Source organism: Gastrolobium bilobum, unplaced genomic scaffold (assembly GCF_033153095.1).
Source record: "Gastrolobium bilobum isolate Gb01-03AN ecotype WA unplaced genomic scaffold, APGP_CSIRO_Gbil_v1 utg112701, whole genome shotgun sequence".
In the NCBI taxonomy this organism is placed as follows: Eukaryota; Viridiplantae; Streptophyta; class Magnoliopsida; order Fabales; family Fabaceae; genus Gastrolobium; species Gastrolobium bilobum.
In genome coordinates, this window is record NW_026895920.1 from 69,816 (window position 1) to 97,696 (window position 27,881).

At 32.5% G+C, this 27,881-nt stretch overlaps 1 protein-coding gene and 1 pseudogene across 1 annotated transcript; both read left to right on the forward strand.

The window, feature by feature from the left end:
* The first annotated feature begins 338 nt into the window (after positions 1-338).
* LOC133296812 (stem 28 kDa glycoprotein-like) lies at positions 339-1,518 on the forward strand (annotated as a pseudogene).
* A 22,281-nt stretch (positions 1,519-23,799) lies between these two features.
* LOC133296815 (stem 28 kDa glycoprotein-like) lies at positions 23,800-26,489 on the forward strand. The gene is made up of 3 exons (XM_061495871.1): positions 23,800-24,196; positions 24,619-24,828; positions 26,090-26,489. The coding sequence occupies exons 1-3, from the start codon at positions 23,829-23,831 to the stop codon at positions 26,262-26,264; spliced, it is 753 nt and encodes a 250-aa protein (XP_061351855.1). The 5' UTR covers positions 23,800-23,828; the 3' UTR covers positions 26,265-26,489.
* Positions 26,490-27,881: the final 1,392 nt, after the last annotated feature.

The window sequence follows — 27,881 nt, forward strand, 5'->3', positions numbered from 1 at the left end:
TTGGGACTTAAACTCAAAAACATATAATTAATAGAAAATAATATTATTTTTAAAGTATGTTTGTAAATACAAATGTAAAATATACACAATATAGATTTCCAAAAAAAAAAATATATATACAATATCATTAAATTCACTTTAAATTTAATTTAAAGAGATGGGATATTCTGATATTAATACAATGTTAATAAGTTTGACACTATATCTCAACGGTTTATTTCGATCCATGTTTATAGTTCATACCTATTTTTTATTTTATTTTTAAAGTCAAATTAATTTCGTTGTCCGTCTATTTAAAGAAGCAAACCCCGTTGCAAGAGTATCTTGTGCTAGATAGAAGCAGTAGTGAATCAATCTAGTGAAGAGAATGAAGCTAGTTATTTTCTTCCTCGCTACAATTTTAGCAACTTGCCATGCTGCAAACTTCCAAACTTTCCCTCTTCGATTGAAAACTGCTTTAGGTGAACACTACGCTCCTGAAGTATCGTGCGCAAGTTGGAGGGTTGGTGTGGAAGCACACAACTTCGTTGACTGGAAAACTATTCCACTAGAATGCGAAGCACATGTAGGAAAATACATGAAAAGTGAACAATATAGATCAGATTCCAAAACTGTTAACCGTGAAGGTTTTTTTTATGCTAGGGACCTCGAAATCACTCCAAATGACGTTTGGATTTTTGACGTAGATGAGACCACACTCTCCAATCTTCCCTATTATGAAGACCACGCATATGGGTACTATTTATATTCTCTTTTCTTTTTAGTCAATAAACTACATAATCACTCTCAGTCTAATAAAAAGGATAAACTTAGCCTTATTATTGTGCATAATTAATATGCTTCTATCTCTCTCTCTCTCTGTCTGTGTGTGTATTAATTATGGACCTTTTACAATCTTGTTCATTATTCTTAATGTATTTTATGAAAAATATTAACTTTATTTTTTCTTTTGTTGGTAGGGCGGAAGTATTCAACCATACGGCGTTTGATGAATGGCTTGAACTCGGCATAGCACCAGCACTGCCGGAGACTATTAAGCTGTACAATAAACTGTTGTCACTTGGCGTCAAGATTGTCTTCTAAACTGAAAGATCAGCGCGTCATGAGAAAGTAACAGCCGAGAACTTGAAGAAAGTTGGATACTACACGTGGGAAAAGTTAATTACCAGGTAATAATAATTTTATAAAAAAAAAAAAAACTTTTTTTTTATCCTTATAAGATTATTTATATACAGATCATACTTTAAGCCAATCAATAAAATAACAAGAGCTAGGCATCATGTTTTGAAGGTTCGAATAAAAAAGGTTTCCTTTATATAAAAACAAATAATTTTTGGACGCAGGGATAATGTGATATATCCAACAAAACGTGCATACAAAACAGAACAGAGAAAGAAGCTGGTGGAAGAAGGATATAGAATCATTGGAAATTCAGGTGACCAATGGAGCGATCTTCTGGGAAAACACAAAGGAGACAGAAACTTTAAGCTGCCTAATCCAATGTACTACATTGCCTGATCCAATGTACTCATTAGTTAGAGCTCCATAGCCTGTTTTCTTGAATAAGACATGGAGACTCTGAACCTATCGTCACTACTTATGTGTCTGTAACGTTGTGGTGTATGTGAAGTAAAGTCACTTAAGAGAATACACGACGTTGTTTTCTCTTTTTTGGTTTTAATAAATTGTTTATCCTTGTTCACTTCAGAAATTCGGCCTATTAAGGTTTGTTTACTTGTGTTCTTTTTAAAAGTAAAACAATATTTTTTGAGGTAAAAAAAGCACAAAAAAAGGGATATGTTTTTCTAATGCAACACACACAAAAATGAGCAGTTTTTTTTTTTTTTTTTAATAGGTCTCACTTATTTTTTTATGTGTTACGTCATGAAACATGAGAAAAATATTTACCATAAAAAAAGTACGATTATTTGATCAGCTTTTCTGAAGAAAAATAATACAACTCGGTAGAGGTGCCTTTCCTTTTTGATTGTTAGAAAAAGGTCCCTTTCCAATAAAATATATTAAAAAATTAAATTTATAAAATTAAATTATATCATAAAAGTAAGGGTTCATTTTTGCTGTAGTTATTGCAGATAATTTATTTGCACAACATTATTTTGTGACAGAGATTATGATGTTTTTGTAATTTTAATTTATTTTAAGATTATTATAATTTTTATAATTATTATATTTTAATATTTTAATACTAAAACGACGTTTTTTTGAAATAAATGCAAATAATTTATTTGTGCAAAAATATTTTTCTCTAAAAGTAATTTCATTCTTATGTAAATAAAAATTTAAGGGAAATATGTTTTTTCATGAGCCTCGTGTAACACAAAAAAAAACGTAACACACAAGAAAATGAATGAGAACAAATAAATAGAAAGAAAAGTAGCTTACCAAAAAAAATGAAAAAAAAGTAAGTCTCGTTCTTTTTAATATATTGCATCGTATAAATGAGACAATGAGTGATTTTTTTTAATTTATATTTTAAATAAAAAATATTAGTTTATGTATTTCTCATTTTTAAAGTGACATAATTTTATATTCTTTAAGAGGATAAATATTTTTTTCCATTAATAATGATTTAATTACCTATAATAAATTATGAATAACCGATAATTACTTTGCAAATAGGAACAGTGAAGCATTCAACCCCGTGGCAAGGGTAGAAATCAAATTGGTTTCAGTTTCAGTTACAACTTAAATTAATAAATTAGCTGAACTCGATTTGATTCAAGTTAATGTTTGTTTAAAATTGGTGTGGCTCGATTAATAATTTTTATTCTGAATATTATTTTTTTTCTAAAATAAAAAAAATGACGTTATTCTCTGCTATTGAAAGAAATCTCTCCTCTTATTTTGGTTCCGAAGGAAGTGGAGGCTACCAGAAAATGTGAATCCTATTATCCTTGTTTCATATTTCGTATCTTTGTTTTTGTATTTGTTAAAGTTATCTGAATCATTTTATTATCCAAGTGACAGCCCAACAACTAAATCGTATGTAATGATATTATTGGGAAAGAGGATATTGGGTAGATAAAATAAGAAAGAATCATATATGAATATATTGAAGCAGAGTAGCAGTGTACTAAAATGGAAATTGGAGAAGACTAAACACTTGGTACGCCTGGGTGTCTTAGAATGCATGGAAGATCCAACTCTTCCTTTAAAATCCATTGGGCACAAGGAGGAAAGGGTCATGTTTTTTTTTTTTTTTTTTTAGTATTCAAAAGTTTTGGCAAGGGAGACACCAGTATGTAACCTGCCAGAGCTAGACCAGTTTAACCTCTATGAGGATTTACGCCAGGAAGAGCGGCAAACTAAACTCGCTTTACAGTTTAACCAACAACAAGGGCCTTTAAAGCGGCCAGAGGGAGTCGAACACACGCCCTTTTGGGGTATGGACCGACTCCTTAGCCACTTGTGCCACACCTTGTTCACCTAGGCTCATGTTTTCTTAAATAATAGAGTAAATATTTTTTTTGGTCCTTAGCAAATTTTACGATGCTCACTTTAGTTCCTAGCAAATAAAAAGGCCCATCATGATCCCTAAAAAATTCAAAATGGATCCATCTTAGTCATTTTGAGAACTAATATAGGCCTTTTTTAAATTTGTGAGGGACCACGATTTCAACTAAATGGGTCATTTTTTAAATTCTTAGGTACCACGATGGGCCTTTTTTAAAGCGGGCATCGTGAAATTTGCTGAGGACTAAAAATGGTATTTACTCAATTTATTTATAAGGGAGGGTTATATTTAAAAACTTTTTGTTTACAAACTCTTACAAACTACACTATATACTCCCGGTAGTACATAATGTAAACAAAAAATTATAAAAATTTTTATAAACGGATCCTTCACCTTTTTTATATATTAGAAAAAGCAACTTTAAAAAATGTTTTTATCACATTTTAAAAATAAAAAAAATTACTTAAAATCACCCATACGATGTACTATTTTATTTAGTAAAGCTCATTTTGGGTACCTAATAAAAATTATGGTTTCCATTTTCATCCCTTAAAAAAAGCCAGCTTTTGACCACTCTACAATTTCAGTTCTTTGAAATTGTAGTCTCTAAAAAATTCAATAAAACTCAATTTAGTCCCTAAAAAAATGATAAATATGGATATTTTTTTGTAAAGGACGAAAGTGGAGACCGTATTTTTTATTAGAGACCTAAAAGAATCTTTACTCTATTTTTTATGTAGAATGACCTTTTACGACAAAGAAACACGGTAATGTTAGTGGGCTTACTTTTAGCGAGTGTCTAGTGGGGCGAATTTTTTTTATTCTTGTAAAACTAAGTAGTCATTCAATTTAATTATGTTTGGTATTAGGTTTATGAAAATTTTGTAGGAAATTTGATTTTTTTTGAATTTTATTTTGTGTATAATTTTTCTTCCAAAATGACATTCAAGAATCTCACCAAAGAGATCACATTCTTGGAATATCAAGCGTTGGAAAAAATTTACATATTTTTGGGAACAAAATTCTGGTATTACCCTATCAAATAATTTTTTGATAATATTTATGAAAAAATGACTTTTCCATCATATTCGTGAAAATTATGATTTTCAGATACCAAAAAAGCCAAATATTATTTTAAATTTTTTTGGAAATAATGACCTCAGTTTTTTTTCATGCACGACGACATGTCAAAGTGTACAATAATGTTGGTATGTAGAGAGTATTCATATAAAATTGAAAATGCTGACAAAAACGATGTGGCAAAAGGTAGAATATAATAATGCTAGTAGGCATAGAGTATTAAAAAAATAGATTGGGATTTTCTCATATAAAAAAAGAAACTAATCTATTACCCGTGCGATGCACGGGAAAATAAAAATTGATTTATCTATCTCCTAAAAGTTAACGCAAATTGTAAGTATATATCTGCATTTTATTTAAATCAACTCTATGGTACCTAACTCAAACTGTTTGTATATATAGAGTTGAGAAATATTTGAGTTAATACGTTTAATATTCTAACAAACATTTCATAGTTGAAGTTAAATATAGTAATTGAAAAGACCATTCATTAGCTTAATTGCATAAGTATTTATTGAGTAATCAATAAGAATTAATTTTTTTCACTTCAAACAAAACTCTACTCCATGTATAAAGTTCTATACTTGTGGACTTAGTGATTACTTTCGGTCCACCAAACTTTGCGAAAGCATATTATTTGATAATTTGATATAAAATGCAAATGCCATTATATTAGTTTGTCCTGTAGTTATTAAAAATTTACGTAGTTTGACTTGGCTTCATTTAGTATTTATCAGAGATGGACTTTCATTTATCATAATATAATTATTCATTTTGTTTAAATGCTTGTTTCTATAATATTTACAGAAGTAGATCCAATGATCTTACAAAGCCGAGTTTGTTAGACAATAAATATAAGAAGAATAAAAACGTGTAGGTAGGCGGGCGAGCGGGCCAGAGGGCTGGGTCGTCACTCCAGGCCGAACCCATTTTACCATCTTTAACTGTGGATATTTTATATCAGCATATCATAGGTTTTTATACTTATCAACAAAAAAGGTTCTTGTAGTTGTGTCTATATTACTATGCATCTATGTTTTCTATAATTGTCTCTAAAATGACTTTTTGAAGTGTGTGTATTTGTAAAATATATATTAGATGACGAGTGACATGCCTCCAACATATATATGATTTTAAACCAAAAAGAGCAAGAATCTTGATCAATCTTGAATGAAAAAGCCTATAATTGCTATTAAATTGATAAATCTTAATCATGTGTCTTGTCACTGATTTTATTATATTTTTGTAGGAAAATGTACAAGGAAAGGGGCCCAATTAATAGCAAAGGGAAGACACAAATCAGAAGCCGCTGCGCTACTAGCGCGGCCCTTGCGCTATCAGCGATAGCATCTTCTTTCATTCGTACTATTAACGCGAGACCCACGCTAGTAGCGCGAAGCTATTGCCTCTAAACAAAATTCCCACGCTATCAGCGCCAATCTGGCGCTAGTAGCGTGGGAAGCACGTGACAGCTTTTAATCTTACATCAGAAGGTATCTTGAGGAGATCGAAAAACGAATATATGATCAAGATTTCAAAACAAGGGAACAGAGTCTATAAAAAGAGACTAAGCACCCTTAGGAAAGCATCTTTGGCTGGAGAGAATTGCGATAATCAAAGAATTGAGAGAATTCTTGGAGGATCACGCTGGAGATAAAGATTCCGAAGAATTTGAAGATTGAAGACAATTGATTTTTCCTCTTCATCTTCTTCTTTTCTATTTATTTTATGAATTCATTTTATTATTTTGATTTGTTAAAGTCAGATATGTCTGTCTAATTCCTTTTTGTAGCTGGGATCACAGACCCAATGTGAATATTTTTTAGTTTTTAAATTGTCTTTATAATTAATCTAGTTTATTCTACCTGTGTTAATTCTTTCATATCCTTTCTAGAATTGATCGCTCTATTATAGGATTTTGAGGGTTTGAGCTCAATATAGGAATATAGGGGTTTTAATCTTGACAATGATAGAATAACAATATGTGCATGATTTAGACATAGGCTTACATAGATTAGAGACTTTAATATTCATTTGCTTCATGCTTGATTCAAGAGGAATTACTAGGACACTAGGATTCTGATTGAGTTAAAGGGTTGAATACACAAAGATGTTAGTGTTCAACTATTTAATAGGAAATAATGAATTGTCTGTGCTAATAAATTAATTGGTTATAAAATTCAGTTTAGAATTATAAGAGAGGATCAGAGGTGAAATGCATCCTGACTGCAGTTTCCTTTACAATTTTAATTACTCATATTTTCTTTGACGTTCTTGATATTTTCTTGAATACTTTTGATTATTATTGTCTTTAAAATCCTGTTAACAAATATTTTTTCAATTAAAATGGGTTTTTCAAATTAAGGGGAATAGTTAAATTAATAATTGGTGCATAAATCCTCGATAGAACGATCTTTACTTATCTCTTTATTACTTGGAACGAATGGTATACTTGATGATTTCGCGTCAAGTTTTTGAAGTGTGTGTATTTGTGAAATATATATTAGATGATGAGTTGACAAATATTTGAGTTAATGATAATTAGATGTCATTTTTCTTATTTAAATTCTTTTGTATTAATGATAATTATTTTTTAAAAAATTAATTTTTTTATTTTTTTATATTAGTTTTACATATATATACATATATATAAAAAAATTATATTAATTTATTTTAAAAAAATACTCGTAGGAATTTTTTTTTCTTTTTGTATTGTTTTTTAAGTTAACCTTTTAATTCAGTTTCTTTTAAAGTATAAATATGCTATTTTTTTCATTTAAATTACAAATTTTCATTATTATTTTTTATCAAATATACATATACTTTTATAATTTTAAATATTTTTTTCGTTTAATTTATAATTTTATATTAAATTCAAAATTATAATATATATATTTTTCCCACTGCATTAAGTTATATCTTGTTGAGTTACATTGATCCCACTGTTTAGCCCATGATCGCACTCCTTTGGTATCCTCATGTTTTTGGATGGTGTCAAGGACCTTGATCATAGTTATTTTGTGTAGCTAAGTTCCAGCATGTGGATTCGAGTTATTTTATGTAATTGAATATTAGGTAATGTGGACTATGTGCGTATATGATGGAAAGACATGGTTGCCTATTTTGCATTTTTTGAAGTTTATTACATATGTACCCTACTTTTACCACATTGGCAATGTATATTGAATTATGCATCATTGTCAAAAAGTCTCATAGAATAAGTTAAGGATACATAACTTGAAAATCGAGTAAAGATAAAAAGTGTCTTGAATTGGTGATAATTGTTATGGATGTAAGAGCATCCTAGTTTGTTAGGCTATGAGTTTCCTTTCCATGTCTATTAGATACCCAGGTAGTGTGCCAAGTATGTGAGGAAAGAGAATTAAAACAGATGGACCATGCTGAAATCAAGGCTTTGCTTGCTGGCGCACACATTTTATTGAGGAGGCCAGGGAACAAATTAAAAACGAAATAGAAGATGAATTGAAGCAGGGGACTGCATTCTGAAGTGCTCGCTTCGGGAAGCTGTTGAGCGAGCAAGCTCGCTTCGCTTTAGCGAGATGTGTTGCGAGGAAACATAGCACTTGGGATGTAGCTATTGCATAAGGAATTAATTTGTTTGATGTAGTCCTTATTTCAACAAGCAGTATAGTGTATTGGAGCAAATTGCTTGCTGAGGAGCTTGCTTGAGCGAGCTGCCCAGTTTGCTGAAAATTGAAATTAGTGATATGGGGTGAATGAGAACCTCGTAGTTGTGTCTAATAGCACCAGTATGATATGACTAAGCTAGAATTAATTATTCTGCAGTATCACTGTGTTGCAATTACAGTTTTATTTTTATTTGAATATGATAATTATTTTAAATGGAACGTATAACTTTTCAAAAGAAAAAATTTAGCCATATTTTTAATTGAATTGATGTGACTGTAACTGTGCTTAATATTACACGTAATGAAAACACATTGGTATGTAACAGTGTGTCACATTTATAGTATCAGAACAGTTTTTTATGGACACCTGTGACTAGTTTAATTATGTGAGTTTCTTTAGGAATTCATTTTGATTATTGCATGTGTAATCCCTGAGTGTAAGCCTGATTAACTCATTTCTTTGTGTAATATGTGTAGTACAGGACGAGAGCCCGATGCAACTCTAAGATTAACACTTTGTCATTATTTTTGGAATTCATTGTGATTACTGTTGGGCTTCCTCCTTCAATGCTAAACCCAAGCCCATTTGAGGGGTTTCCTAAAAACCCTAACCCTAATTTCCACCTCCTCTATATATACTCATTGTTGTGGGTGGAGGCTAGGTTAGATTTGAGAGGTCAAATTTGAGAGAACAAATTTGAGAGAATTATTTGATTGTTTGAGTAAAGCTTTATGCTTTGCATTTGAGAGATCTCTAGAGAGAGTTTGAGTGAAACATCTCTAGGGTAGTTTGATTATCACCATTGTTGGAGAGGTTGAGTTAACAACCACATTGGTGTATTTGATTCGTTGTAACCATTATTTTCATAGTGGATTTCTGATCTGGACTAGGTCCCGTGGGTTTTTACTTCTTAATTCAAGAAGGTTTTCCCACATTAAAACTGGTTGTGTTCTTCTTCTCTCTCTCTTCTATTTTGATTTTTTCATTTTTGATTGTTCCGCTGCGCTGCCCGACCTGGTGAAGTTCAGGCCGAGGTATTGCCGAGATCCGAGATCAGGATCTTGTTGATTGACTTCCGCACAAAAGGCCCCTGAGCTGAGCTTGAGGGAACCGAGTTTTCCCAACACTGGTATCAGAGCTCGAGTTCGACGGGTTCTGAGGGAGACGAGATGGAGACCAGTGGCATAACTCATGATGGAGATATGTTTAAGTTAACCGCAGATAATTTCACATATTGGAGTCCGATGATGGAAGATCATCTCTACTGCAAAGATTTGCATGAGCCCATTATCCTTGATGAGAGACCGGCAGGCAAGACAGATAAGGAGTGGGAGATCCTGAGTCGGAAGGCGGTAGCCACGATCAGGAAATATATTGATAAAAGCCTCTTTGAGCACGTGTCCGAATTCACGAACGCGTATGAGTTGTGGACGAAATTAGAGTCCATGATTCAGAAGAAGACTCCCAGGAACAAAGCACACCTGGTTCGCCGACTTGTTAAGCTTGAATACAAGGACGGTATGAGCATGATTGAACACCTGAACACATACAAAGGTATTGTGAATCAGCTGTCAAAGGCTGATATGAAAATTGATGAAAAACTGCAGGCATTGCTGCTGTTGAGCTCGCTGCCAGAAAGCTGGGATACTCTGGTGGTGACCCTGAATAACTCGACTCCAGATGGAAAATTGAAGATGGATGTCGTGACAGACAGCCTCCTGGGCGAAGAATCCAGGAGAAGAGAACGAGGTACTTCGAGTACGTCTGAGGCCAACGTTGCTCAGAACAAAGGGAAATCTGACTCCCGCGGTAGAAGCAAAAGCCGAGGTAGAGGTCGTGACAGACGAGACAAGTCCAGAGGTCGGTCAAAGCCGAAATATGAGTTGAAGTGCTTTTACTGTGGAAAGACAGGCCATAAGAAGCCAGACTGCTGGACCCTACAGAATGATGAGAAGAACGGCTCTTTGAAGCCGGATCAGATTATTCCCAAGAAAAGGGAAGACAAGAGCACCACTGCGGTGGCTGCCAACCCTGATGCCGATATATTCCTCCTTGGTGAGGATAATTATTTGAATGTTGCATATGATGACTGCACCTGGATTGTTGACTCTGGTGCCTCCTTCCACGTTACTCCACACAAAGGTTTTTTCTCCTCTTATCGAGGTGGTGATTTTGGAGTCGTGAAGATGGGAAATCAAGTGACCAGCAAGATTGTTGGTGTCGGTGATGTAACTCTGACCACAGATGTCGGATGCCGACTTGTGTTGAAGGATGTGAGGCATGTTCCTGACATGCGTTTGAATCTAATCTCGGTAGGCAAACTTAATGATGCCGGGTTAGTGAACTACTTCGGTAGTGTGAGATGGAAGCTGGCCAAGGGAAACTTGGTTGTGGCCCGAGGTAAGAAGGAAGGCTCCTTGTACGTGATGCAAGGAAAGATCAATGGCGGAGAAGCCAATTCTGTCCGAGATGAACCTAGCTTGGAGCTATGGCACAAGCGCCTCGGCCACATGAGCGAGAAAGGGCTCCAGATCCTGAACAAGAAAGGATTACTGACCGGGTTGAAAGGCCAAGCGTTGGAGAGTTGCACGCATTGCCTAGCTGGAAAGCAGCACCGGGTTTCCTTTGTGAGACCGGATCAACCAAGAAGACGAAGGAATATTCTTGAACTCGTCCATACTGATGTTTACTCCATGTCGGAGAAATCTCTTGGAAGAGCTCAGTACTTTGTTTCATTTATTGATGACCATTCCCGCAAAGTGTGAGTATATTTGTTGAAGACTAAAGACCAGGTACTCCAATCCTTTAAAGAATTCCATGCGATGGTTGAAAGGGAGACTGGCAAGAAATTAAAGGTGGTCCGATCTGACAATGGTGGTGAGTATCGCGGCCCTTTTGATGGATACTGCAGAGCGGCCGGGATTCGACTTGAGAAGACGCCCCCCAAGACTCCACAGTTAAATGGACTGGCTGAGAGGATGAACAGAACAATTGAAGAGAAGGTACGAAGCATGATATCCAATGCCGGGTTACCAAAATCATTCTGGGGAGAAGCCGTCAAAACTGTTGTTGACTTGATCAACCTCTCACCATCACGGCCACTTGAAGGAGAAATTCCAGAAGAAGTCTGGACAGGTCGGAAAATGGCCTACAATCAACTGAAAGTGTTTGGATGCCGAGCTTTCGTGCATATCCCTAAAGATGAAAGGGCCAAACTTGATGCAAAGACTAAAGAATGCATTTATCTTGGTTCGCCGAGATGTGAGTTCGGGTTCCGACTTTGGGATCCAATCAATAAGAAGATCGTGAGAAGTCGAGATGTGATCTTTCATGAGCATGAGAACATTCATGATATCTCGAAGCACAAAGTCCGGGTTACTGTCAGACGAGAAGAACCCATCCCTCCTGTCCGAGCTGAAGCAGGGGGAGAAAATCAAGAAAACGAAGAAATTGATGATCAGCAACAAGCTGAAGATGACCAAGACACTGAGGTTCGAGTTGATGATGAGATCCGGGATGAAAATGATGAACCGGGTTCTCAAGCTGAAGAACAGCCGAGATATCCAACTCGAGAAAGAAGACCCTCTACAAGGTACCCATCTGATGAGTACACCGTTGTTGCTGAAGATGGTGAGCCTCAGTGTTATGATGAGGCTGTAACGAGCTCAGAGAAAGAAGAATGGAAAAAGGCAATGCAAGACGAGATGAAGTCTCTGCACGAGAATCAGACTTATGAGCTGACTGAGTTGCCAAAAGGAAGACGAGCTTTGAAGAATAAATGGGTCTACAAGATTAAGAATGAGGAGAATGGGCAAAAGCCGAGATACAAAGCCCGGATTGTAGTGAAAGGCTGCAATCAGAAGAAATGAGTTGATTTTGAGGAGATTTTTTCTCCTGTGGTGAAAATGACCTTGGTCCGAACCGTGTTAGCCATGGCAGCTTCAATGGACCTCGAGGTAGAACAAATGGACGTGAAGACGACATTTCTTCACGGTGACTTAGAAGAAGAAATATATATGGAGCAACCAGAAGGATTCCAAGCTCCAGACCAAGAAGACTTGGTATGTCGGTTGAAGAAGAGCCTCTATGGCTTGAAGCAAGCACCTCGGCAGTGGTACAAGAAGTTTGAATCATTCATGACTGATCATAAGTTTGAGAAGACTGAAGCCGACCACTGCGTATTTGTGAAGAGGTATGAGGCAGGAGATTTTTTGATTTTGTTGTTATATGTTGACGACATGCTTATTGTAGGGAAAGACAAATCGAGGATAGTCGCCCTGAAAAAGGCATTGAGCTCGTCCTTCGCAATGAAGGACTTCGGCCCTGCAAAGCAGATTCTCGGAATCAAGATCATCCGAGATAGACAGAAGAAGCTACTGTGGCTAAGTCAAGAGAAGTACATTGAGAAGATATTGAAGAGATTCAGCATGAACAAAGCCAAAACAGTGAGCACCCCCCTTGCCGGACACATAAAGCTGAACCAGAAGCAATGTCCGAGATCTGATGAAGACAAAGATGAGATGATGAAGGTCCTGTACCAATCCGCCGTCAGAAGCTTGATGTATGCAATGGTTTGCACTAGACCCGACTTGGCGTATGCTGTTGGAATGGTAAGCCGGTATTTGTCAAACCCCGGCAAAGAGCACTGGGAAGCAGTGAAGTGGATCTTCAAGTACCTCTGAGGTACGACAGACTTATGTCTCCGATTTGGAGAAGGCAAAGCCGAGTTACAAGGCTACTCAGATTCTGATTTAGGGGGAGACGCCGACTCGAGGAAGTCGACTACAGGATATTTGATGAGATTTGTCGGAGCAGCTGTCTCCTGGCAATCAAGACTTCAGAAATGTGTTGCACTATCTACAACTGAGGCTGAGTACATTGCCGCTACTGAGGCAAGCAAAGAGATGCTGTGGATGAAGAAGTTTCTCATGGAACTCGGCCATGATCAAGACAAGTACGAGCTGGGTTGTGACAATCAAAGCGCAATCCATCTTGCGAAGAATTCGACCTATCACTCCCGCACTAAGCATATTGACGTGAGGTATCACTGGATCCGGGATGTGGTGGAAGGTGGAGAGCTCGAACTCGTCAAGGTGCACACTGACCAAAATTGGTCCGACATGATGACGAAGCCGGTTCCAACAGGAAAATTTGAAGACTGCTGTGAAGGAGCCGGGTTGATGCTGAAGCCGACGCATTGAAGTCGGAGGGGGAGATTTGTTGGGCTTCCTCCTTCAATGCTAAGCCCAAGCCCATTTGAGGGGTTTCCTAAAAACCCTAACCCTAATTTCCACCTCCTCTATATATACTCATTGTTGTGGGTGGAGGCTAGGTTAGATTTGAGAGGTCAAATTTGAGAGAACAAATTTGAGAGAATTATTTGATTGTTTGAGTAAAGCTTTATGCTTTGCATTTGAGAGATCTCTAGAAAGAATTTGAGTGAAACATCTCTAGGGTAGTTTGATTATCACCATTGTTGGAGAGGTTGAGTTAACCACCACATTGGTGTATTTGATTCGTTGTAACCATTATTTTCATAGTGGATTTCTGATCTGAACTAGGTCCCGTGGGTTTTTACTTCTTAATTCAAGAAAGTTTTCTCACGTTAAAACTGGTTGTGTTCTTCTTCTCTCTCTCCTATTTTGATTTTTTCATTTTTGACTGTTCCGCTGCGCTGCCCGACCTGGTGAAGTTCAGGCCGAGGTATTGCCGAGATCCGAGATCAGGATCTTGTTGATTGACTTCCGCACAAAAGGCCACTGAGCTGAGCTTGAGGGAACCGAGTTTTCCCAACAATTACTACATTGTGATCTTAGAGTGTGTGCCTGATCAACTCAAGTAATTATTTTCTACATACATATAAAAGTATGTAGTGCCCATGTGATCTTTTCTCTGTCTTCTCTTCGTATGGCCTCACCTAAATGTCTCATATTTTTATATGTGTATAACACAAAAAATATTAATCCCTTTAAAACAAACCACTGCTACGCTCCCCTTGTTATTTTGGTTTCGAAGGAAGTGGAGGCTACTGAATCCTATTATCCTTGTTTGGTATTTCGTATATTTGTTTTTGTATTTGTTAAAGCAATCTCAATCATATTCTCCAAGTGACAGGCCAACAACTAAATCGTATATATTTTTTTTAAAAGCGTATTTAAAAAATAGTAATCAAAATGAAATAGTATAGTCATTCTAAGAGGGCGTTTGATAGAGGAAAAAAAAATTTTATCCAAGAATCTCAATTTTTAAAAATATGATTTTTGTATTTAGTTTCCGATAATATTCGAAAATTAAAGATTTAGAAAAATTCAGTTTCTCGAGATTCTCTAGAATTTTCGTATACCAAACGCTCCCTAAAGTAAAAATATTAGGCCCAATCTCAGCAAATAACTAAGGGAATATATGATCTGTATTCTAGGGATTTTTTTAAGGAAAAAAATATTTTTCAATAAAATAAATATAATTTTTTTTATTAAAATTTGATAAATTTTTTAAATAAAATTCGAAGATAGGTATTTTTAATATTTTCTTATATATTAGAAAAAGCAACTTCAAAATATGTTTTAAAAAGTTAATCATAAAATCACTTTTTTTTACAAAAAAAAAGTTACTTAAACTCACCCATATTATGTATTATTTTTTAATGTAGAATTTTGTCTTTAATGGCAAAGTTTTTGGGAAATTTTTTTTTAAATATTACTCTTTTATTAGAAAACATGAAAATGTTGTATTTTGAAATTATTTACAAATCAAGCACAATAGGAAATTGAATAGTACCTCATTTGAATTTAAAATAAAACACATTACGGGGTTGGGTCAGTGCTTATCTCATCTCACTCTTTCTCTCTTGTCTCTCTTTCAATCTCTCTCCTGTCTCTCTTTTTTTTTTTTAGGAAGTGTAAGAGGTTTCTTGTATATCCGTTAGTCGCATTCAAAATGGGGTGCACCTCAGCTCCATAGTACACCTTATTTTAGGTGTGATCCAGCGCCATTAGTACTCCATTTTGAACAAAAAGATTCATAAAAAAATTCTAAATACAGTAATGTTACTCTTAACAAATTTGGAAATATTGACCTCCTTCTGTTCATGCACAAGGACATGGCAAAGGCCAAAGAGTACAATAAAGTTGTTTGGTAGAGAGCATTAATATAAAATTGAAAATCCTGACAATAAACGACGTGGCAAAATGTAGAACAATAATGCTAGTAAGCAGAGAGAGTACTCAAAAAATATCTAAAATAATGAGCGCGTTTTTCTCGTGCATGAGCAGTCAATTCAATCGTACTCCATAATATTGACAGAAATCACCATGTCATGTTCACGCTTCACCAGACAAGTCTCGAGTGGTGCGGAGAATAGATATATTTCTTATTTATTTCTATTTTCCGAAAGTTTTTAAATATATACACATTGGGACCCGCATGTTTTGAAAAAAAAAAAAAAATTACGATACACAAAATGAATCTTTATAACATAACACAATCATTATTTTCTACAACATAACTTTTATAAAACCCATACATATTTACATTAGTTTCGATTTTCTCGTTGGATATGAAGTAAATATCTCATATTATACAAAAATTGATGGATCACTAATAGAACAAAACAACGAGAAAATTTTTTTTTATATATTTCATAACAATTTATTTTTATTACCATCTAGAGATAAGAGAATATCTAATTAATAATTAAAATATTTAATAATTAATATATATATATATATATATATATATAAAATCTTGACAATATATTTTACTTATATATATATATATATATATATATATATATATATATATGTAATGAATAGTGTGTTGGGAACAATTAAAAAAATAAATTTATATCAATTTATGTTTCTGATTTATGGGTTATTTTTTATAATAAAAAAATATTATTATTTTTTTATAAATTAAAGTTGATGTGAAGTTAAACGATCTCATCAGGTTTAGAACACACCGTCTCATTGAAAATGTATATTAAAAATTACCAATAAAATTCTCACATTAACAAAAAGTTTTAGAAGAAATCATCAATAAAGTTCTCAAATTAATAATGCGATTTAAACTCATGCCCTTGTGTAAATAAAAAAAAGTAAGGTTATATCTATTCTTAATTTATCAAAATATCAAAATAGATATAATTTTACATGCTCACTTTAAAAGAGTTTTTTTAATAAGTTTTATCAGCACTTTTAAAGCACAATCAATTATATATAATTAAATTTAAAATTTAATTATTTAAAAATGGTTATATTTAATTTGAATAACAATAAGGAGCAGCTAACTCTTTTGAAATTACTTAAATATCTTATTTTAAAGTAATTTCTTATTACTAGCGAAAACTTAACAAATATTTATGAATTTGGAAATACAATCGACTCCAAAACAGTTGCGGAGGATTTTTGTTATGCTAGAGGACAGGAAATTCAAATCGCCCATTGATGTAAATGAGGCCACAACGCATAATTTGCAACATATATGCATATAGGATATAGCCTTGGATTTGGGTCGGTTCTCTTCTTTTTTGTCCACGCCACGTTTTTAGGAACAGTGACTATTTTACTTTGCCCAAAAAAATTATCAGGTCAACATGCCAAAATGCCACATGATATATTTTACTACATTGTGTAGCGAAATATTTGTGCAAATAATTCGCTACATAGTATAACGAAATATGCCACGTCAGAACCAAGAATGTCATGAGTCAAAATTGTAGAAATTCACTACCCTATGTATCGAATTTCTTCAATTTTGACACATGGCATTTTGGTTATGAACAGTCTGATGTGGCCTATTTCGCTACATTGTGTAGCGAATTATTTGCACACATATTTTGCTATACAGTGTAACGAAATATGCCACATAAAATTTTGACAAAATTTACTATTGATATGAAAGTCTGGTAATTTTTTTGACCAAAATTAGCACTTTGTTCATTGTTCCACGTTTTCATTCAAATCTGCTCAGAGAAATGTTTACGAGGAAAACAGATAGAGAATCAATTGGAAACATTTGTGTCGTATTCGGGGGAACAATTCTTTTGTGACACTTGTCAGGATATTTTGATTGCATTGGATTCTCTGACATCGTAATCCACTTGTGTTGAAATGCTAGTTTTTTTTTTTTGAAACTAACTTATATGCTAGTTTTTTTTTTTTTAAACTAACTTATATGCTAGTTCTTAATTACATAAATGACATTTTTATTATCCAAAAAAATGTGTCATTTTAAACGAGAGACTCACAAATTTAAAACTTTTTTCACTCATTTTTTTATAATTTATCTCTTTCCTTTATTTAAAATAACATAATTTTATGTCTTTTAAGATGATACATACTTTTCTTTTTATTGTTAGGAAAATGCATTCTATTAGTTTAGTATATGATTATATTCAGATTAATCGTGTATGTCTTTCAAATTTGGATCCAGATCCTCTCATGTGAAAATTCACATGAACATGTCATGTAGGAGAATCATAACCATACAAAGGTGGATCAATGGTAATAAAGGAGGAGAGAGAAAAAATGTTAAAATAGATAATTACGAAATCATAACCGTTGATTTACCTTTGAATAGTTGTGATCTTCCACATGACCATATCATGTGTTTTTCCCACATGAGAGGATCAATTTCCTTCAAATTTAGAGCATGCATGTAGAATAATCGATCAAAATCAAGATTTGATAGGCGAAAAATTAACAACATTGACGAGATAAAATGTTGTTTGAACATCATCATCGAGAGAAAGATCCTATATATAAAAATTTAATAAGTCAATAAATATGGAGTTATATTACTCTAATGTAATAGAAAATATATCATTTCATATCATAGATACAATTAAATGGTAGGAAAAGTGTGTATATTTTAAAGGATATAAATTGTTGTCATTTTAAGTGAGAGAAAGAGATAGATAAAGGAGGAGAGAGAGTCGACAGAAAAATATAAAAGTATGAGTCTCACTTTTTTGTAAGAGTGAAAGGATATAAGTTGTGTCATTTAAAAGGAAAAATAATTTTCCTTTAAATGATAAACCCTACTAATTATTAAAATAATAATAATGGATATGTAGCAAATGACATTACTCTCATATAATATAAAAGTAATTGAGTAAAGTCATTTTTGAATTCTTAACAAAAAGTACGGTCTTCATTTTAGTTCCTTACAAAAAAAAATTAGTTGCTTGGTTTTTATGAAATTTAAAGTGGACTCATTTTAGTTCTTATAAAGGATTAATACAAGTCTTTTTTATATTTTTAAGGGATAATAATTTCAACTTAATAAGTATATTTTGAATTTCTTATAGATTTCGGACCTAATTTTTTTTAAAAGGAATTAAAATGAGGATATAGGAAAAAAAAAGTTTTAGTCAAAGTAATATAAACCATACAATTGAGCTACCCGTACTTAACGTGGGCCACCGTTTTGCTATTTTCTCTACCCTCAGTCCTCAATTTGTAATTTTTTTACAATACTCTCTTTTTAAGTGAAATTCCAAAGCTAACCCCATACTTTTAAGCTTTTACTTTTGAAGTACCATAAATATAATTTAATTTGTACAATACGACAGCTCACGCAACAACCTCTGACATTCACAAGTTTCACGTTTCTTTTTTCAAGGGATATTATGCGTTCACATAATATTATTATTTTATCAAAAAAATTATATTTACAAATTTTTTATTTATAAATTATATTATGTGTTTTTAGAAGTGCATTATATTATATTATGTATTTTTGAAAATATTTAGTGTAATTTGTCAAAATTTGCAAAAAAAAATTTATAAATAGATTCTTTTCCTTATTTTATATATCAAGGGTCATCAAGACTATGAGTAAAGTATTTTTTTGAATCCTCCAATAAAATTAGGGAGTGTTTGGTAGTCGTTATTTTTTCAGGATTCCTTGGAAACTGAATTTTTAAAAATTTTTAATTTACAGATATTATCGTAAATGAATGTTTTTATCATATTTTTTATAATTGAGAGTCTCGGATAAAAATTTTTTCCTCCTCTACCCAAACGTCCCCTTAAGAGACCCATTTTAATTCCTTAGAAAAAAAAAATTGACTTATGGTCTTTTTAAAATTAAACATATTCCAATTAGTCAAAATCACGATTCCTCTAAAATTGAAAGAAAACTCACGTTAGTTTCATAAAATAATTAACATAAGACTATTTTGAATTTTAGAGAAATCACAAGTTGATTTTTTTGTTTTAAGAAATTAAATTAAACTCTCTTTTTTATTGAGGACTCTGGATAGTCATCGATTATCGGATTATTTTGCTTAATGATTCTCTCAAAATTATTTTATCTATATTTGGGATTTAAACTTGAAATATTTAACAAATACAAAATATATTATGAGTAAAGTATTTTTTAAATCTTCAACAGAAATTATGGGATTCATTTAATTCCTTAAAAAAAAAAGACTTGTGATCATTTTGAGATTAAATATATATTCAATTAATTCAAATTGTGATTCTTCTAAAATTGAAAGAAAACTCACGTTAGTGCTCAAAAGGACTAACATTGGTCTATTTTAAATTTTAAAGAGACTATGAGTTGATTTTTTCTCCTAAAAGATTAAATTAGGCCTCATAATCTTGATAATATATTTTACTTTATAAATATAATAAATATTGTGTTGGAAAAAATTTAAAATAACATTTTTTTATTTATATCAATTTATGTTTCTGATTTATGGGTTATTTTTTAGAATAGAGGTGAGAGTATATTTTTGATCCTTTTCAATATCATTTTTGAAAAAAATTAAAATATTAATTTTGATATCCGTGTTAAGTCTAATTAATCTCAAACTGATTAAAATATGGGTTTTATAAGAGTTATGTTGTAGGAAAAATGATCGTGTAATGTTATAGAGATTCATTTTACGTGCTTTAGTTTTTTATTTATTTTTTGTTTTAAAAATTGTGAGCCCCACAAAACGTTGTGAGTGTAGAGAAGTTTGTTGTGTTATGTTAAACGATAAAATGAAAATCCTTAAAATATCTATATAAGAAACAGGAAATACAAATGGCTCATTGATGTATATGAGGCCAGAATGCATAATTTACATTCTACAACATATATGCATAGCTTTGGATTTGGGTCGGTTCTCTTCTTATGTTACCGTAGAAAAAAATTTTGGTGCTACTGTTGTGTCAATATTCAGTACATTTCATTAATAAAAGCATTACATATTATAGGAGAGAAAAAAAATTTAGTAAAGAAAAAAAAACTTTAATTAATATGTAATGCTCTCAGTAATAAAATGTACTGAATCAATTATGCAAGAATAGCACCAAAAATATTTATTCGTTACGTGTTTTCTTTTTTTTCCATGCCACGTTTTCATTCAAATCTGCTCAGAGAAATGTTTACGAGGAAAACAGATAGAGAATCAATTGGAAACGCGGTCGACATTGGTTCCGTATTCTGGGGACCAATTTTTTTCTGACACTTGTCAAGATATTTTGATTGCATCGGATTCTCTGAGATATGCTAGTTCTTAATTACCTAAATGACATTTTCATTATTACGAAAGTGCATTCTATTTGTTTAGTATATGATTATATTCAGATTAATCGTGTATGTCTTTAAAATTCAGAGCATGCATGTAGAATAATCGATCAAAATCAAGATTTGATAGGCGAAAAATTAACTACATCAACGAGATAAAATGTAGTTTGAACATCATCATCGAGAGAGAAAGATCCTCTACTGTTAGAATCTATAAGCTCACTATGTTTTCTTAAGGGATGAAGTTATTGTATGAGTGATACCCTTAACACAGGTAGAGACCAAGCTAAGAGACACTATTCCAAGTATGAAGCTAACAATCAACAATGGGGTTAGGTGTGTGTATGTGTGACTCAATATAAAAGGGCAGCATAAGGGGGCGTTTGGTTGAAGAGATTTTTTTTGAATACTAGGGAAATGTAATTGATAGAGAAATGGTTGGAAAGTGAGTTTGGTAGGAAAATGTAAAAAAAGTTGTTTGGTTAGAAAAAAATTTACTAGACAAATTAGGTAAGATTTATAAAGTCTATGTTTGGTTTGAGGTAAAATTTGGATGGGTAAATAATATGAAATTACAAATTTAACCCCAATACAAATATCTATTATGAGTACAAGTGGCCACTGATCGTGCCATTTGTCATCCAACAAATATTTCCATCATCTATATTACTGTTTCGTCATCCTCTACTTGCTAAATGGCTAGAACTATTTTTGTCATCATCTACCATCCTCATCTTCTTTACAACCATTGTTTTTGTCCCGCACTACTTTAAAAAATATGCAATTCAAAGGTTGCATAAACTGTATAACAGTTATAGATATATTCATCATGTAGATGTGGGGAAGGAAACTGAAGGTGATTGTTGTGCAGTGTGTCTACACCAATTTCTCTTTCAGGCTTCCTCTGCAACGTGTGGGAGAAAGCTTCCAATTTCTCTTTCAGATCAAGAGGGTATAATGGTATGGAAGAAATTATGAAAAAATGATTTAGCTGGCTATCCTCATAAAACCACCATCAACATGTCTTTCTAAACAGTGAAAAAAGCTAGCATTCAAGACCAAATTGAAAATGCTATGCAAATAGGATGACTGGCGAATTGAAGTGAATCTGTTGAACCAAACAAGTGCTTTGGGGATTGCTTGTTTCCTTTGCATAGGGAAATTTGTAAAAACCCTCAATCAAACACCACCTAACAATACATAAGATACCCCTTGGTGTGTCCCTGGGGGCTTATTTATAGGGGAAGGTGATGTGAACCTTGTGTGGGTTGGTGAGGAGAGGGTCAACCCTCCTTAGGATATGTTAAGGGTGGCAGACGCTGCTGGATGTGGCAGGCGCTGCTATGATAGCAGCGATGCGCCCACTGTGCCTGGCGATGTCAGCTTGCGACAAAGGGCAGTTTCCTCTTATGGTATCTGGATGCTCACCTTTGGGGGTTGGGGTCCTAAGAGGCTAAGACAGGATATTTTGGTGTTTTCTCTAGGAAGTGTCGTTGCGTTCAGTGTTTTAAAACCCCACCCCACCCCCCGGGTTGACCCGGGTCAACCTTGACCCCTCCCCTCTGAGGGTTGGAGTCACAAGTTGGACCCTATATGCATATCGACCCCTCCGACCCCTAAAACCCGACCGTGTTTCAGTGACTCCTGGGTCAGAGAGGTCAAAGGGGATCACTGCATATTTTTTTTTTTTTTTAAATTCCACGAAACAACATCGTTTTATTAAAAAATAAAATAAAAATGCTTGTAAAGCTAAAAATCTAATCGTTTTCTTCTCTCCTAGTGACCTAGACGTCTTCAATCTTCACTTCGCTGCCATGAATCTTCTAGAAAAGGTAAGAATTTTATCTATTCAAATGAAAACCTTACGATCGTCGATGGAAAATAAAAACTCATTCTTACTTCCTTTAAATTTTCCTTTGTTAGGGATCTTTTCAAAAGAGACAGAATCGGGTCAGCGTAGTGACCCAATTTGAATATGAGTTTTGTACTTTTGTATCTTGATACTTTAATTAGGTTGTGTAATATTGACTTGTGGTTGTAATTGGTGAATTATGTTAAGTATATTTTGAATTTTTGATGATTGTTGGTTTGTTTTTTAATATTTTCATATAAGATATATATATATTTATATTTTTTTAATATATAAAACCGGGTCAGCGTAGTGACCCCCCGGTTGAACCCGTGACCCCATGACCTCTGATCTCGGCCGGGTCGATGACCGGACCGGGTATTTAAACACTGGTTGCGTAGCGGGTTGGGGGCTGACATTTGGTAGGGCTGACGTGGATAGGGGGTTGAGATTGGATTTAGACCTTTGGACTGCTGTATTGTTGGGCCATCTGGAACATATCCTATATAAAAAACTTTAATAAGTCAATAAATGTGGAGTTATATTACTCTCATTTAATAGAAAATATATTATTTCATTTGGTAGATACAATTATATGATAAACTCTACTAATTATTAAAAAAAACACAAAAATTAATGGATCCGTAGCAAATGACATTACTCTCGTATAATTTAAAAGTAATATAAACCATACAAATGAGCTACCAGTACTTAACGTGGGCCACCCTTTTGCTATTTTCTCTACCCTCAGTCCTCAATTTGTAACTTTTTCTACAATACTCTCTTTTTAAGTGAAATTCCAAAGCTAACCCCGTACTTTTAAGGTTTTATATACTTTTGAAGGGCCATAAATATAAGAGTTTTATAAGAATTATCTTGTAGGAAAAATGATTATGTAATGTTATAGAGATTCGTTTTGCGTGCCGTAATTTTTTTTTTTTTTTGTGAACCCCACTAAATATAGTGTGTGTAGAAAAGTTTATTGTGTCATGTTAAATGACAAATGCAAACCCTGAATATAATTTACTTTGTACAATGCGACAGCTCACGCACCAACCTCTTACATCCACAAGTTTCACGTTTCTTTTTCAAGAGATATTACATGTTTAGATAATATCATTATTTTATATATTAATTTTTTTTTTAAAAGTGCAAATTAATTTCGTTGTCCGTCTATTTAAAGAAGCAAACCCCGTTGCAAGAGTATCTTGTGCTAGATAGAAGCAGTAGTGAATCAATCTAGTGAAGAGAATGAAGCTAGTTATTTTCTTCCTCGCTACAATTTTAGCAACTTGCCATGCTGCAAACTTCCAAACTTTCCCTCTTCGATTGAAAACTGCTTTAGGTGAACACTACGCTCCTGAAGTATCGTGCGCAAGTTGGAGGGTTGGTGTGGAAGCACACAACTTCGTTGACTGGAAAACTATTCCACTAGAATGCGAAGCACATGTAGGAAAATACATGAAAAGTGAACAATATAGATCAGATTCCAAAACTGTTAACCGTGAAGGTTTTTTTTACGCTAGGGACCTCGAAATCACTTCAAATGACATTTGGATTTTTGACGTAGATGAGACTACACTCTCCAATCTTCCCTATTATGAAGACCACGGATATGGGTACTATTTATATGCTCTTTCCTTTCATATATGCATACTTGTTTTTCACTTTTAGGTATATGCATACTTATTTATCATCTATGTTCAACTATTTTTGGTATATAGTCTCGAGCGGGTTAGCAATGTTTTTCAATATTTGAAATCTAACAATGCTATTTATACACATTTATCAATATGTGAGAAATATCAGCGGTCTAAATATAAATTAATGGTAATAAAAATATATATTAAGTTGAAAATAAATTTAATGAGTATTATATAAGTGGAACAACATAAATTTAATTTGCTGTGGTACAAATTTTTGTGCTTAAAATGCTTGTATCTCTCTCTCTGTGTTTTAATTATGGACCTTTTACAATCTTGTTCATTATTCTTTATTTATTTTACGTAAAAATTTAATTTAATATTTTTTTTGGTGGTAGGGCGGAAGTATTCAACCATACGGCGTTTGATGAATGGCTTGAACTCGGCATAGCACCAGCACTGCCGGAGACTATTAAGCTGTATAATAAACTGTTGTCACTTGGCGTCAAGATTGTGTTCTTAACTGAAAGATCAGCGCGTCATGAGAAAATAACAGCCGAGAACTTGAAGAAAGTTGGATACTATACATGGGAAAAGTTAATTGTCAGGTAATAAATTTTTTAATTTTTTTTTTATCGTTATAAGATTATTTATATACAGATCATACTTTAAGCCCTTCAATAAAATAACAATAGCTAGGCATCATATTTATTAAAAATAATAATAATCTAACTAAGAAGATTACTCTAAAGATCTATTACCTTTGGTAAAGGTCAAATTTTTTTAAAAATATAATTTTTACAGTTTATGATATTATTCAAAAATTTAAAATTTTAAAAACTTATTTTCTCAGAAATCCTTAAAAATAGCGCTTATCAAACGTCTCCTAAATCACTTAAGTTTAACGTCAACAAATATCTTACGATGAACTAATTAGCCCACTTAAGCGTGAAAAAAAATTAGCATTTATCTTTTCATACTATTTAAAAAAAAATAAAACTCAGTATACGGGGGAGAGTTGTTAATTATTTTTAAAAAATTTAAAATAGTATTTCCACAATTATTGTTAATTAGAAAACTCATAATAAAGTAAAGATTTATAAAAATTCCATATTAATAATTTAACTACTTCATATTGCATTAAAAAAATGTAGAATTATCAAAATGGTTTGTATCAATGATATAATTAATAATTTATATCACATCATCTAAAATTTCATAATAACTTATTAAATGTCGTTAAATTGATGATACATATGTAATAACTAAAAAATGATTAAAAACATATTTTAAACTAAACTAATATGATTAAAAACATTAAGGTTTGGATTCTAATTTCAAAAAATTCTACGATCATGGTTTTAGCAAAAATTATTGAGGCCGTACAAAAATTAAATCCGCTCTGTTATTGGTGTGATTGACGAGACACGATGGGACAAAAGGCTTGAATGAGATAGGACATATGTTTTGAAGGTTCAAATAAAAAAGTTTTCCTTATATAAAAACAAGAATTATATTTAGGAAAATATTACTCTCCTTTTACATGAGGTAACTTATCTCATTTTCTCTCACTTCGATTTTTGCATCGCACTTTTTTTTTTTCTTGTAATGGTGGGACCCATTCATTTTCTCTCTACCACATAAGATAACTATCTTATGTGGAAGGAGATTAATAAAACCCTTATATTTATCTCTTTTAATATGGGTTAAATCAAATTTCTAGGAGGATTCCACTTTTATTTTTTATTTTTTTAATTATTTATGAGTCTCTCTTATAATTATGTGTCACTAACATGAGATAATCTATCTCCATCTCCGTCAACACGAAAAAAACATGTCTCATAACAACAAATAATTATTTTGACGCAGAGATAATGGTATATATCCAACAAAACGTGCATACAAAACAGAGCAGAGAAAGAAGCTGGTGGAAGAAGGATATAGAATCATTGGAAATTCAGGAGACCAATGGAGCGATCTCCTGGGAAAACACAAAGGAGACAGAAACTTTAAGCTGCCTAATCCAATGTACTACATTGCCTGACTGATCCAATGTACTACGTACACTAGTTAAAGCTCCATAGCCTGTTTTCTTAAATAAGATATGGAGACTCTGAACCTATCGTCACTAGTTATGTTTCTTTAACCGTTGTGGTGTATGTTTGTGAAGTCAAGTCACTTAAAAGAGATTACACGACGTTGTTTTCTCTTTTGTGATTTTAATGAATTGTCTGTCCTTGTTCACTTCAGAAATTTCGCCTATTAAAGTTTTTTTATTGGGATACAAATTTTTTATTTATAAATTCTTATAAATTAATTATTTATTACGTTGGTACATACTTATTATCCGTGGTATGTAATGTAATTTATAAATAAAAAATTTGTAAATATAATTTATCTGTTGTTTATTTGTTTTTTGTTTATGTTTAAAAGTAAAACTATTTTTTAAATAAAAAATGTATAAAAAGAATTAGGAAATTTAACTTAGCATTTCTGAAGAAAAATAATACAACTCAGTAAAACTGCCCTACCTTTTTGTGGTTAGAAAAAGGTCCCTTTCCAATAAAATTTATTCAAAAATTAAATTTGTAAAAATAAATTATATCATAAAAGTAATTCTTCTTTAAAGTTAGTATAAATTTACGGGGAATATATTTTTGATGTTAAATGAGATAATATGTGTCATATAACACATAGAAAAGTGAATTACATTGTATCATATAACAAAAAAAATAGAAAAATAAGATCCACTAAAAAGTGAGAAAAATAAAAAAATTGGTTTCTTATGTTGCATAGATAAAATTGTCTTATGTTATCAAAAAAAAAAAAAAAATTTGTCTTGAGCTAGAGTGATTTTTGTAAATTTAAGCATTCAATTATCCATATCCATATGTTTTTTATTTTTATTTTCTAAAAGAAAATACTAAAATTAATAATGAAATCTTATAAACACACGAGTGATAAAACATGTTTTAGCCCAATAGCCAAACCCGAATAACTCGACAATGAGTTGGGCTTTAAAATTTGAAATGGATAATTTTAACCCGACTTAATTCAGTTAAATTTAGTCTAGCCCAAAACAAGATAGTCTATAGGCTCAAAATTAGCTGAGTTAATTTGATTTTAATATTTCTTTGATCTCAATTGTGTTCATTTTATCTATGAGTGGGTTTTTTAAATATTATATATATAGCCATTTATGCTCTATGATAGTGATGTTCGTGTTAGTAATATGCTTGTGTGAACATGGTCGGTTTTTCAATTCATTTAGAAAGGAAAAATTCTTGGATAGTCATGTAATCGATTTCACCACTTAGCCATTCAACTTATTATTTGACATGTACTAGATATGTGCATTTTTAACAAGACATACGCAATGTTATGTATATTGAATAATGATTTAAGTACCTATGATAAATTATAATAAGAGAGAATTACTTTGCAAATAGGAAAGTGATGCATTCAACCAGTGGCAAGGGTAGAAATTAAATCGGTTTCAGTTTCAACTTAAATTAATAAATTAGCTGAACTCAATTTGATTCAAGTTAATGTTTTTTTAAATTTGGCGTGGCTCGATTATTAATTTTTATTGTGAATATTATTTCTTTCTAAAATAAAAAAAATGACGTTATTCTCTGCTTTTGAAACAAATCTCTCCTGT